This window comes from Bacillus rossius, chromosome 1 (genome assembly GCF_032445375.1).
Source record: "Bacillus rossius redtenbacheri isolate Brsri chromosome 1, Brsri_v3, whole genome shotgun sequence".
Taxonomy (NCBI): domain Eukaryota; kingdom Metazoa; phylum Arthropoda; class Insecta; order Phasmatodea; family Bacillidae; genus Bacillus; species Bacillus rossius.
In genome coordinates this window covers 94,511,494-94,526,413 of record NC_086330.1, presented here as the reverse complement: position 1 = coordinate 94,526,413, position 14,920 = coordinate 94,511,494, and the positions used below count along the sequence as shown (strand labels likewise).

Here is a 14,920-nt window from a genome sequence, read left to right as displayed (position 1 = left end):
CATTGCTGCGTGCATAATGGGGACTGCTAGTACACAACTCTATTTCATGCTGAGCGAAGAAATGACGGCACTCATGAGAGCTAAAGGGATTATTGTCTGCCCACAAGTTTTGGGAAACGATGAGTGGCAAAAAAAGTTTGCATAGCTTGAATCACAGCAGTAGAAGATTTTGCAAAGAGTTCATAAATATCGATCCACTTAGAGTATTTATCCACGAGAACAAGGTAAGGTTTTCATGCAAATTCAAAGATGTCTGCACCAACTTGTTCATATGGGAGATTTGGAGTGGGATGTGGATGCAACGGCTGCGTGAAATTGCCTGGGCGGAACATTTCACAAATCAATCATTGTTGGATGAAAGTACTATATCTGATGACATTGAAGGCCAATAAAATAACTGGCGGCCTTTGGATTTAGTTTTGGTTTCCCCACAATGGCCTTCATGAAGTAATTTGAGTACGTATTTCCGCAGGGATAAGGGAGCCACTACTTTGTCACCAAGAAATAACAATGTACCTTTCAAGGCACAGATCTTCCTTTTTTAATAATGCTTACAGTCTTTAGGCAATAGATTATATGCTGGCCAACCTGACTTACAAAATTTGGATACTAGACTCAATGAGGGATCTTTACTCGTTTCCGACTGGAACTGGGTCAGACGCTGTAATGTTGCAGAACCCTGCCCTCCTAATTAAATAATTTTTCTTTTAAACTATTTTCATGAATGTAAATATTTCTTAAAAAGTCTTTCTAATGATATTTTACCGTTTGTTATATATTTTAGGGTTGATATTTTTCACTTGCTATGTTTTTAAGAAGGTATTTATTATTTTATTAGACATTTTTAGTCATTACTATTTTTTATGTAATTATTCACAAAGAAGTCGTTGTACTAGAATTTTGCCTGTTTAGGCCTACCTTTTCAGGTTTTTCTCAATAAGTTTAATTTTGTAAAGTAATTTGTATTATGATTATTGTTCTTAATTTTAATTAACGTGTTGCATAATTCTAGAACAAGGGACTGTGTCTGATGTGTAGGGAGAGAGAGGCATAAGAGGCCTGTAAGTGTGAATGAGAAAGAAACAGTGCTTCCCCGCCAACCGAGATAGACGGTAATTCCCCCACTGCGTGGGAATTAAGTGATAACTGCTGTCTCACGGTGTGGGAGAGAGAACGAGAATGGGAGTCCTCGATTTCAATGTGAAATTGAAAAGAGATAGATCAGGGGAAGCCCAGAGTTCTGTATGTACAAGGTTTTTTTATGTATTGTAACTTATTCTGTGATTGGCTTGTATCTGTAAGCGTGAATGAAGCGTGCGTGTGATTGGTCAGTGAGGTCATGTGACGTCTACTCCCTGCGTGGAGGAGAGTGTGGCAGGACTTCACCAGTCGTCCGTCGAACGCTGGACGAGTAGGTCGCGTTCGGTGGCTTCTCGCCAAATTATGAAGTAAATTGCTAATGGATAATTTCACGGTGGTGGTCAGAGCCAGGCCGAGTATTAAGTCAACCTAATTTGTTTTATTTTCTTTCGAACAGTACTTAATTAGAAATTGCGGCCACCTTCGTCGGCATTCGGCTAGTAGCGAAATTCGTTTTCGCTGGGTGCGGCCATGTTTAAGGCCGCACTAACTTCGTGTACTTGTAATAAAACATTGCTGAAGGACGCTATTTTTCTTTAATCCTCATCACGCAAACTGCTGGCATTTTTCGACGGGCAGATGTATGTGGAATGAGTGAGTAACCTTTTTTGGAAGTGTTTGAATTCGTCTGTGAATTCTATTTAAAAAAAAATAAAAACAACAAAATTACAATCTGCGTTGAACATCTGTTTATTTTTGTATATAACGAACCGTTATAACGCTGTTTGGACATGGGCAGGTGTTTGCTAACCGAGTGAACTACCTCCATCATTGCTAGGTCTTCAGGTACTTTGTCCAGAAGGTAGGCTCGTGACAGGTGATCTGCAAAATACATGACCTTGCCCGGTAGGTAGGTTACATCCAGGTCATACTTGAGCAGCTTTAGGCGTAACCTCTGAAGCCGTGCTGAGCCAATTTGATGAAGACTTGGCCATTATGTTAACAAGGGGCTTGTGATCAGACTGAACTTGCACAGTTCTACCATAATGAAATTTGGAGGCAGCAAATGAGACAGCCAACAGTTCTTTTTCAATTTGGGAGTAGTTTCTCTGAGTCAGTCAGTGACCTGGAAGCAATATGAACAGGTTGAAAGCCATTCGGGCCTTGTTGAAAGAGAGTCGCTCCCAAACCATTCTGCGATGCATCACACTGAACTATAAGAGTACATGATGTGTCATATCTTTACTTATCACTTGCTAACCACATACAACACACACTGTGATAGCGACATACCGCCTTCAGTTGTTACCCACTACACAGGGTTGCCAACTCTAACATAGATAACATCTACAACAATGTGTCTTCGTATAGTCATCTTTTTTGTCATTTTTCGTGATTTCTCTTTCAATTGCAGTGTAAACCAGCACAGACAATTGTCCAAAAATACATTATGAATCAATTTCAAGGATCATTTAAAAAATGTGGAAACTAAATTTGCCCTAGCTTGCATCATTTCTTTCGATAAGATATTAACTGGTTTTTCTTAAATTGAATAATTGGTTTTTGTGCCGGAAATTAGGTATTTTCAGCACTTTTTTAAAAATTGTTATTATAATTTTAAATTATTTTTGGATATTTTATTTTATATATAATTTGGTTACAATTAGGTGATTTACACTTTGTTAGGCTGGTGTACTCTACTTAGTTAAACTTTGCGCCAGTAGCCTGAGGCACCTTTTCTCAGGGACCAATCTGATCTTTTGCAAGTCTAATGAAGTCGTTAGCAGACCGGGTGACATTTCTCCCGCTTGCAGTCACGTTCCCGGCCTGTAAAATTATTTCCCTGCATGACTAAATTTGCCACAACAGCTCTGGACGAGTTGTTACCACTTCTCAGAGACGAGCTTGGAACAACTCTTACTGTCACACATACGTCTTAGGTTCACTCATAGAAAGTCACGTTAGGACGCTCGTTCCCAGCCTCGTTGTGTTTTTTCTCCACCCTCACCTCCCAGTCCCCTCCCTTCGGTTCTCAGAATTTAGCCCAGGATCATTGCCCTGACGTGAACTCGGCAGGCAGTGACCGACTTCAAGGACAATTTGCCACAGAAAATATATGTGCAAATATGGACCACACACAACATCTAGCGGCAGAAATAGTAACTTCTTCTCTTGTCGCCAGCGAGTGGAGCTAACGCCCGTGACACCTGGTGGCGACATTGCCAACCTTCTGCTTTCTTTCCACTGTAGGCTGTCAGAGAGCAGCACCGACTGCGCCATTAGCCCCAGGCTGGAGCAGACGCCTCAGGCGAGTCGATCCCTTTTTGTTTCAGACAGCCCTCAACAGGTAGCGCTAATATCTGCCAGTGCTACCTACTTCGAGATATCGAAGTCAGAGTTTTTTGTGATTCCCACTCGGAGAACTTCGGAACCTTTCCGTCCGGACGCCCTAGTCTCCCCCCCAACTTTTGTTTGAGCATTTCCTTTTAATTACGAGACGCGGCCCGTCCACAGACACTTCGCGTCGCGATTCCAGACGGACTGTTTTAGATTATCTGCGGATCGACGAGACGTACTACAAGACTTCTGTCCGGCCGAAACCGACGATGTAGTCAATTAGACAAGGGATGCTATCCCTATGATTTCTTTAAGTAGTTTAGTCCGTCTGTACAGTACTCAGCATAGTTTTTATTTTTTTTTAAATAATTTTTTTTGAAATGATGGAAACGTCTCCGCCTCCCGCGTTTTTGCGATCTTCAGATCCGGACTTGCTACACTTCAGAAGCTAGAAGCCAACTTCCCTGTCTGGTGACTTACTATCAGCTTTATTCCCCGACCTCCCCTTATATTTTTGCAGGCATTTTCTGCCCAGTTTGCTAACTGTCTGTGTACTAGTTCTGATCATGTTTGATTCGGAGTTCACAGACAGGGTCCAAGAGCCGGATGCAGACTTAGCATTTTCACACTCTTCCTCTTCAACAAACAGGCGCCCTGGCACCATGTTGACTGCTGAACTCCGGGCAGCGAGCCACCGAACTTCGGTCCTACAGTATTTTTGAACCTTTTGGAACCACCTTTAAATTACTACGTTCAAAGAAATCAGAATTATATAACACTTTCATTCTGGACTTCCACCCACGGTATTGGGATTGTTATACCTCTTTGTATTTCTTTTTCTTTAATTTAATTGAGTTTGTTTATTTATATTTGATGAAACCTTTTATAATCTAATTTAGGGCCGGCCCATATTTTTGTTAACATATCCGAGCGCTCTTTAATCATGTAATTGAAATTGTATTTTAGCACATTTTAATATCTGTTATAAGTTTCCTTAAATAAATATGGAGTAATTATATTCAGATGGAATCACACCTTGTTTCTGTTCATTCCTCATGTCCTTGTGAAACTAAAAGATCCACCGTTACAGCAGTGTATAATGTTAATGGTATTATTTATGTATTTAATCTGATTTACCTACACTGCCACAAAGTAACAAAAATGGTAGTATTTAGCGTGATTAATTTTTTATCTGCTTTGTTTTGATTAATGAACAATGCTGTAACAAAAAAAATGGTAATCAGAGCGCAGTGCTGTAACAGTTTATAAATGCTTTCTTATTTATGGGGTGGTAAAAAGTTTGTGTATTTTATTGCAGTGAAATAAACATTGTTTTTCTTTGGGGTATTTTTCAGAAAATATTATTGTATTTAAATACCTAAGAACAATTTAAATTGCATTTTATTGTATGCAACCAGTAAGTTATTGAAAAAATAACCAGTTTCCAACTACTGTGTGCAGGAAGCAGGGATTCTCGACGCCCACTGCCATCCAGGCCCAAGGCTGGCCTATCGCACTCAGCGGCAAAGACATGGTCGGCATTGCTCGGACAGGATCTGGCAAGACTCTCGCTGTAAGCATCATTGTTCATGTTGGACCAGTTGCATTCATAGCTGTCCTGTTTATGAATTCAGTCATTTTGTAGTAAAAGCATTCAGGGTTGGCACTTTTAAAAAAAAATGTTTATAACATTCTGTTCTAAACATGTTTTTTATATGTATTTTAAAAAAAGTTTACTCTTACGAAAACGAAAACTCCATATTGACATTTTCATCGCAAGCATCACTGTCTCATTGTAAGTCACCAATTGTGATAAATATCCAGACTAGGATGAGAAGTATTGAATAGAAACACATTCCTCATGTAAACATAAAATACCAGCACTGCTTGGGGTCAAACCAGTCATACCTTTTAGGGTGCCAGTTCCACTAAGTTCATCTAATCTAATTAAAATTTGCTTTTGTTAGTTAAGTGCACGGAAAACAGTTGCAAGTTTGGCAGCCTTCTCTGTTCCTAGGCCCTTACAGTACTATGCACAAACCCGAATGTGGAGAAAAGACATTCAATACCAGCTGACGAAGCCACTGCACTGTGTAACAGATGTGCCAGGTTCAGAGTTGCATGATGAGTACTTTTCTCCAAAGCCATCCACCATACTAGAGGTTTAATCTCTTTTAGTGTTACAGGACTGAATAAGTACTCCTTGAAAGGTGAACGTTTTGCCATGTACTTAATAATACCCGACATGGCATCTGGGTGGTACGTTAAAGCATACTCCATTGCAGAGTGAAGTTGCTCCTCACTCAATCTCTCCCCTCAAAACGTTGGTCTATGAGGTTAGCTAGGAGATGGGAATCAGTCACAGCTAAGTTAAATCGCTTCATAAAGCATTTTAGTTCATTGGAGTCACAATCATCATTTTGAAAAAATCCTGTAGATCAAGCCAAACTTCAACTGCTTCACCAATGGTGCAATCATCACGTTGCACCTATCTAAAGAGTCTGAAAGAGTTTTGAGTTTTTTAAGGTAGTCTTTTGCATTTTGTTTCAATCCAATATTACTCACTTTTGCACTTATGTTTGGTTCGATGGCACTTTGATTTTCAGTGCAGACTTTGGCAATGATGTGCCAATTGTTCAAATAAGACTGTATACAATCAGCTGAAGAATTCCAGCGAACATCCGTAGGGAGAGCGAGAGCTGTTCCACCAGCCAGTTTGTACTTAGCAGCTGCAAAGTGGGTGTTTCTGAAATACTTTGCTATTTGCTTAACATGTTCCATAATGCTGTCTACTCGCAAGCCATGTGCTAGTAAATTTGAGTAGATGAGCTGAGCAACCGTACGTTATAACATCTCCTATGTCTTTTCTTGCCAGCTCCTCCATAATTTTCGCCATGTTGGCTGCATTATCAGTAACGAAACTTCAAACTCAGCAGCCATACTGTTGACAGTTTTTAATTGATTTTTCTGCTATCTGTAACAGGTACTCATAAGTATGACTTATCTTCAGTGTCAATGGTTTCAGTTAGATGAGTGCATTTGTCCAGCACATCACTCACGGACACAGACACAATTGGATTATTGTGCACATTGCTCCAACCATCCAGAGCCATGCACACAGATTTTCTGGATAGTTTTTTTCTTCACCTCCATCCATTTCTCAGAGTAATATTCATCTAGAAGTTAGTTTGAAACTTGCCTTCGGTTAGGGGGTTTGTAGCCAGGGCGAAGAAGTTGAACAATTTTTACAAACTCAGGATGTTCGACATGCCTGAATGCTGTTTGTACCGAATATGAAGCGAGCTATTTGCAAATCTATTTGTTTTTTAACTGTTACTGTGGTGCGTATGGTAAACCTATCTAACAAGGTAGTAGATCCATGTGGTACATGTGTAGAGGAAGAAGCCTGATATCCTTCAGTTGAATCCTCTTCACTACTTACTGTCGAGAAAGACAGATTACTTTCTAAACTTGATAAAATAGAACTTTTGCAACCAAGTGTTGATGTTCTCTCTCTATCTGTAACAAACAAAAAGTACCCCATTGTTGTAGTTTTCGCTTTTCGTACCCTATAATATCAACAAGGGTAGAGAGTGGGAGAGGGAGTGGTTTACAGTGGGGGCAAATATTCAACTTTGTTACTCGAGAGGCACAGAATTACACACACAAATGAATTTTCAGAATACTGTGTGGGGTTAGGGACAATGTTGATACCAATGTGCATAGGCATAATCCCATAAAAAATAACTTGCTACAAATCAACATAGCATAGTTTTTGTTCCATATCCTATCAGCTTTCTCATGGACCAACTTTTGTTTGTTTAAGTTGGCTAGCATGTGACATACATTTTTATTTTTAAAGGTTGCTGTTATTTGGGATTGTAGCAATTTCTATTTGTATAATAAGGATTTATCGCTTTACTGTCACTGGTATGGTTACTGTTATTTCGATTGTAACATGTCCTTGAACAAAACAAGCAGCTGTCAATATGTGCTTGCCCAGTTGGGATTAAATTTTTTTATTAATAAAAAGTGTCATTGTGTAAATTTTATGCTACACCTACTCAAAATTTCCTAGGCAACATTTAATTTCTAACGTAAACTACATTAAACAAAAGTTAAAAATACTTATTAGCGTACATGATATCCTGTTCATTTACTATATGAAAATTTTGTGCTCTGACAAAACTCTCACAAGACTGAATGTAATGTGTACTTTTGAAAACAATGTTTTTTTAATAACTTGGCTATGGTAGTATGGTACATTAAAATGTTTTTAAAAATTAATTTTCTCTCAAACTTTCACTGCAACTCAACATGACCCCAATTTGGATTGTTTTTAATTAATATTATTATTAAATCAGGATAGTGGCTGGCTTCGTTAACTTTCATTGCTATGAAAACTTAAAATTGTTAAGTGATAGTATGACCATAAACAGCAAAAAAAAAAAAGTACAACTGTTTATGAGATAATGAACACTTAATTTTCATACTACCTACACATAACCTATACAATTCTTACGTAAACTATCAGTAAAAAAAACTTTCTTACCGAGCTGAGCCTGAGATGGTCCAGGTTAATGGAAACATGAAAGAGAGCTTGCGGGGGACTGCTCATAAGTACTAGGACTGGTACTGGTAGACAATACAAAGGTCCATTTCTTCTTCTTCTTCTTGTCTCATTAAGTTTGTGTTATTTTCCAGAGCACTGTTTCTGTGGGTAGGTCTACATTTTGTTTCAATATGATGTTTCATTCTTGCAACCAGTCCAACCATGTCTTCTTTGCACAACTTACATTTTGCCCTCATAGTTTTACCAGTATTTCTTGTTTCAATAAAATGTTGCCATATTGGATTCTTTCTTCTATCAGTTGAACTCATTATTACACTATGTCAATACACTACTTTCTTTTATTTTCACACTTTTTGACACTATGAAGTAATAAAATGTATCACTCACTACTAGTCAAGTCATGCACTAACTGGCACATAAACAAATACAAATACACACAAACCAGGCTGCTCAACTGTTAACAATATGGACAAAACAATCCCTGTATTACAGTTACCACATTCCCCTCTCAATCAGGGTTGCTACAGTCAGGGAAAACCGGGCAAAGTCAGGGAATTCCATATTCAAAAATGTGTAGCAATATACCTTACACCTGATGGGACTTCTGCTGAAACCATATGTGCAAAACATATTGTGGTGGTTTTGTTTAAAATTAAAAAAAAAAAAAAAAAGCTAAACTTAAAAAACTTTTTAAAACATGACAAACTGTTTAAAACAAAAAAAAAAACAGTTCAAAACAATAAAAACATGTTTGTTAATTTTTTTTTTAAAAAAACTGTTTTTGCCCAACCTTGAAAGCATTCCCACATTATATTTATTCAGTCGCCATTCTTCTTTCTGTAATCTTTATTTAGAATGTGCTGAAAATATTTTAAAAATTATTTTATTTCTTTTTCTTTATTTTTTGACTAATTAATAAGGAATAATTTGAGTGGCCGCAAGTGCTGAGGCATCGTGTGATAAGTGTTGATGGTCCAATTCCAACCTCCTGGCATCATTTAGAAATTAAGGCTCATTCTCCCATGCCATGATGGTTAGTTTATTTTCTTATCATTACTGTATTTCAGGATATTCTGGTAAATGTATCCCAATAGCATGCTTGACTTTTATGTTTCGTCTAAAAATTTCTCAACAGATTTTTTAAAAGATTATCTAATAGCAATAATGTCACTCAAGTGTTCATATTTTATAATGGCATTTCACAGATCAAAAATAATTTTCAGTAAATATGTAGGTAGTTGCTGAAAATAAAAATGTGTACCAAAAATTGCAAAAGAACGATGGCAATAAATTTGCAGGAATTTTTCTCTATTATAAAATTGAAATGAATATATAATAATCATAATAAACTTAATGTGGTGGACATTATTGCTTTTTTATTTATATATATACATATATACATATATACATAGAATATATATTATCCACATTCTAGAAAGTCTGATGAAATCAAGGTAACTCAGGAATAAGTAATGGAAAAGTCATGAAAATTCACCAGTGATAGTAATTCAAGGGGGAAATTTTTTACTTTAGTCTGCTGTCACCCAGACACTTTCTTTTTTCCAGATGTTTTAGTGAATATTCCAACACTATGAAATTTTGTATGTGAGGTTCTGTTTAAAATAAAGAATGTGGGGGTAGAACTAGCATAGCTATGTGTAGGGTGGTGGCTGGATTGTCAATATTTTGTTCAGATAATTATGAAATAGGTAAATTATTTATATAAAAAAAGAGAAATTTAAAAATTTTGGTCAAGAAAGGCATAAAAATTTTACTACAGATTTGTGTTTACATAGCACCTGGTAAAGACTCAACTTGAACTAGAGCAGTCTAGATAAGATGGTTGTCTAGTGGCAGGTAAATGTTTGACTGGAGGCACTGTGGTACTCTGTGTCCAGTATGTGCTGCCTGCCATCGTCCACATCAACCACCAACAACCACTGTTCCGGGGCGACGGCCCCATCGCCCTCATCCTGGCGCCCACACGCGAGCTAGCGCAGCAGATCCAGCAGGTGGCCACGGACTTCGGTACCTCCTCTGCCGTCAGGAACACCTGCGTCTTCGGGGGTGCTCCCAAGGGCCCGCAGGTACAAGCATCTCACTGTTGCCAGTGGCCAGGGACTCAATGAAACATTACAAACCTTACATGTTGATGTTTTAAGCTGTGCGAGTCTATATTAGTGATGCATTACATACTCATTTCTTCAATTCTCATCCAGAGTCCAAGGTTTTCTCTGTTTCAGTTTTTGTTAAATTCAGTTTTCTCTCCTTTCTAAATGAATACAGTAAGTCCTCTATTTACGTCGTACCGATTTACGTCGTTTCGGATTAACGTCGCTAATGTTTGAGTACTCATGTTTCAATTAAAGTTGTCGCCGATTCACAATAACGTCGTTTACAATGACCGTAAATCTTTATTTTAACCAAAACACCGTATATAATTCGTTTATAATTCTTTGTTTCCTTCGGTAGCTAATTTATGCTATGTAGCGTAAGCTACACGTTCACCACCTTATCTTATCATACATCATGAGGGACGCTTCCTGCTCTCCGCGCGGTGATGCAATACTACCAGCCCGCCCGCTCGGCCACCCACGTATCTCGCACGTAGAAGTGTTATCTACTTCCCGCAACGACACAGCATTTTCTCCTACCCCTTTTCGTCCAACTCCTTGGCACTTCAGTCGCTATGATATTGAGTTGGGCGGAGTTTTAAACGTTTAAAATGTTACGTAAAATGATATAATTTATATTGTTTGCGACGTTAATTTAAAGTAGTGTTTCTCATGAAAAATATTTTACATTGATTTTTATTAGAATTATTCCCGTACGTAAATTGTAAGAATTGCGCCGCGCTATTGTATAACCTCTTTTAGGTGTTTATTACTTCATGTGATTATTTTAAATCAAGGGCTCTCAATGTTTGTCATACTTATAGTACTTTTATTGTATGTATGCATTTCTTTTGACTTTGTTCTTACCAGCCTCCAAACAAAACAGTTGTTTTCTCCCGCGAATGACTCAAAGTAAAATCTGTGTAGCGCTAAACCACTTTGTATCCTTACACTTTGAATGCATTCTGCGTTTATATTACGTACAGTATGTACTATATATCTGTTTTTATATTTCAATCAATAAAGGTAATAAAGCAGCTGGTTAAATAACCATTCTATAAAGCTGAGAAGTACTAGTTGGACTTGTTTCCCATGCTGTCGGTTGTCATTTGCTGATAAAATTGCTCGTTGTCACGTCTGTATGCCAGCGCTTCCGGTCAACCTTGGGCCGTGGTCGGCCGGTGGCATGAAACATGGCTCATTTTGCGTCGTTTCTATTTACGTCGCGGTTTTCAAGAACGTAACCCCGACGTAAACCGAGGACTTACTGTATATAGGAAATATAAAAGTTTCTCCATTTTAAGTGTACAGAAGGTTTAAATTACAGCAAAACACCTTATTTGCACTTTTCATGGGGACAAAGTGTAAAAAGCGGGAAAGTGTAAATAAAGGGATAAGTAAGAAATACGCTAAAGTTAATTAAAATACAGTCGCATTCTGCAGCGTTCAGAACAAATACGGACTACATTACACATACGCATTGCACCACAGTAAAAAAAAAATTAAAAAAGGGCCGCAAATTGATGGAAATTTACAGTCAATAGCGCGCAGTGCACAGAGAAAGGTCATTGTACTCGATCAGCTGTTGTTACGGCGCGGCGTAGCTGCCGGCTGGCTCTCTCTGTTGTCTGAGTTGCGCATGCGCACTATAACTCACTCAACATTCCGTCCAGACTCATGACCTTCCATCAGCAGTCAGCCAATAGATGCGAGCTTAGCGGAAAAAAATGAAAAAAATATAAGCTCCACCTCCCGTGTACCAGTTTTGTCCAGTTCTAATACCAGTTTTTTGGTATACGCACCAGTTTTCTCGCTGCCATGACATGTTCAAGGTTACGTTCATCTTGAGGTCAATAATTAATTATTTACGATCCCCAGAAATAAATTGTTAGTTTAAAAAATATGCGTCAACTGTACAATTCTTCCGAAATTATAAAATACGTATAAAACAGTTACCAAGACTCCGCTCATTTTCTTTTGTGAAGTTTGTCTCATACCAGTATTTCGGCTAAGTTGTGGCATAAATACAGTATCAGAACTTAACAATCAGCCACGTTTTTACATTCGTGAGTTGGTTTTTCCCTCGTGCATTTTAGATTGTCTCCTGCTATAATTACTCGGACTTTTACACGCCTAGGCTTAAATTATTACATGTTTAGAAATAAAAGCAACTTTTCATGTTATAAAATATGTATATTTTGCGATTTAAAATGTTCATTGCCGACTCTAAACATTACGTTTTTCACGATGTTTTTAGGCCTACTAGCTAATCTTATCTACTCTTAAAGTACCCACGGTATTTTCTGGTTGTTTATGGTTGTTACGTGACGTAAATAGCGGGATGGATTCGATTTTTGAGACGTAATTCGCGTGAAAGTATTGTATTGGACTAAATGGGAACTAAACTGGACCTGAAGAATATAGTGCAAATAACGGGAAAACGTAAATAACGGTAACGTAAATAAGGGGTTTCGCTGTAGTTATGAGACTACATGTCTATGAATTGATACCACTCATACTAGAATTTAAAAAAAAAATAGCTTTTTTTTTTGTGGGTGTATCATCTGAGTTCTCTGTATACAGTATTTAGTAACAGTATTGTGAATGGAACAGAAGTCAATTGGAATGGAAATGTGTAACTACAGTGCTGCCATCTGTGGTGGATGTCACGAACTACATTCACAAAGCCAAAGGAAAACTTAATAGAATCAACTCATTAATGAATTTTAACAAAATGGGCAGTTGTAATGTCCTCTTCATAACATTGTTCCAGCTAATCGTGATACACTTTGTTCTTAGGTGAACCCTAGTAGGCGGCCATTACATTGTAACAGTTGCGCACATAACACAAGACACCAACTGGCTGCAGTGTTGCCACAGTGTGCTACATAAACACGGTGTTGCCACTATGTCAATACATAACAGATTCTCTCTCCTCTTAAGATGTCACAAAATCACGAAGCTTCGCAGGGGGTCGACGTCGTGAGGAACATCGTGGAGGGGCAGAAGATTCTTCATGGCAATCAAATCCTCGGAATGGAGAAGAGTCCCTTGAACATGGAGCACTTCCTCCCACTGCTTGCTGGTTTGATACAGTTGTAGACTCATTTCCAACCACCTCTGCATCCCTCTGTGGTGGGAACCCAGAAGGCAACTGTGCTCTGGCATGGACACCACCCATCATGAATGAACCAGTTTCCTGTGACCCTAGTGGTTGCCGTGAGGCATGCCGTGTCCTTTCGCTCGGACATAAATTTGAATGTCCCCCTGTTTTCTGGCCCAGACGGTGCCGTAGTTGGTCAACATGACGTCGATGTTCATGGCCGTGCTTGTCCCGCACTCTGTACATCAGCTGCCCTTCACTTGCAATCACGCATTCTGCAACCCACTTTGGCTCCTGCAAATAATTACGTAGCCAGATTGCCTCTCCAGAGACAAACTGCTGGGCCTGGTAGGTGTTGGTCTCGTGGGCCCGTGAGATTCCCTGAGTTTCTTCTTGTGCACTCGGATGCATTTTTGTCAAGATGGTCTTCAGGCACCGGTTCATCAGCATCTCTGCTGGAGTCTTTAAGTTGTCCAAACAAGGGGTTGTGCGTAATGAAAACAACATACGTGCCAAGCGTACTCTCCAATCACCCTGTACTAACTTCCTCAGTTTCTGCTTCACCGTTTGTACACTGCGTTCAGCCTGGCCATTGCTTGAATGATGATATGGAGGTGAAAACATCATCCGGATTCCATTTTTCTTCATGAATAATGCCACTTCCTGTGATCTGAAAGCTGTGCCATTGTCTGCTACTACCACATCAGGCAGCCCATGGCAACTGAATATGTCCCGTAATTCATGCACAACTGATGCAGCTGACATACTCTTGACCCGCTTAACTTCTGGCCACTTTGAGTATGCATCAATAACAATCAAAAAGATCATCCCTTTGAACGGTCCAGCAAAGTCCATATGCAGTCGTGACCATGGCTTCTCTGGTGCTGGCCATGATACCATCTTTAACTTGGGTGGATTGTTGTGACAACTTTGGCACCTAACACATTCCCTTACCACTTCCTCAATTCCTGCATCCAGCTTGGGCCACCAAAAATAGCTTCTGGCAACTGCTTTCATACGGACCATGCCATCATGGTTTGAGTGGAGCATCTTCATCATCACTAATCGTAGGGTGGTTGGAATTATAACCCTAGTTCCCCACAACAAACAACTCTTGTGCACCGACAACTCATCTCGCCTCACATAATAAGGTTGCAAGTTCCCATCTTTAATGCCTGTCGGCCATCCTTCCTGTACATATGCCATGACCTGAGCTAACAAGGAATCTTGTTTAGTTTCTGCAGCCACTTTTAAGGGGTTAATAAGTGGCTCTGGTAAATCTTCCAGCATGAGTACATCACATGGTGCTGGGACTGTAAATTCCTGCCCAAGCAGAGGCAACCTGCTAAGAGCATCAGCATGACTAATTTGTGGCCCGGGCCTATATTCTAGTTCGTAATCATGCATGGCCAGCATCAGGCTCCAACGTAATAACCGAGGAGAAAGCATATCTGGAATAGGTTGTTTAGGATGCAATAGTCTTAGGAGCGTCTTGTGGTCTGTTACAATTTTAAAGCTTCGGCCCACCAGATACTGCCTGAACTTAGTTACGCCAAATATTATTGCGAGAGCCTCTTTATCCAACTGTGCGTAGTTGCGCTCACACTGTTGCAATGTTCTGGAACCAAATGCCACAGGAGCCTCTAACCCATTCCCTAGCTCATGAGCTAGTACTGCTCCCACCCCATACTCCGAAGCATCACAAGTCAGGAT

At 39.2% G+C, this 14,920-nt stretch overlaps 1 protein-coding gene across 4 annotated transcripts in view; it reads left to right on the top strand.

Annotated features, from left to right (window-relative positions):
- Window positions 1-14,920, top strand: part of LOC134540296 (probable ATP-dependent RNA helicase DDX5) — a 113,550-nt gene that overhangs the window by 10,938 nt on the left and 87,692 nt on the right. For all 4 annotated transcript variants that reach the window (XM_063382965.1, XM_063382958.1, XM_063382973.1 and 1 more), the window contains 2 exons: window positions 4,879-4,990; window positions 9,889-10,077. In XM_063382965.1, coding sequence (XP_063239035.1) covers window positions 4,879-4,990; window positions 9,889-10,077 — 301 coding nt within the window. The remainder of the gene's footprint in view (window positions 1-4,878; window positions 4,991-9,888; window positions 10,078-14,920) is intronic.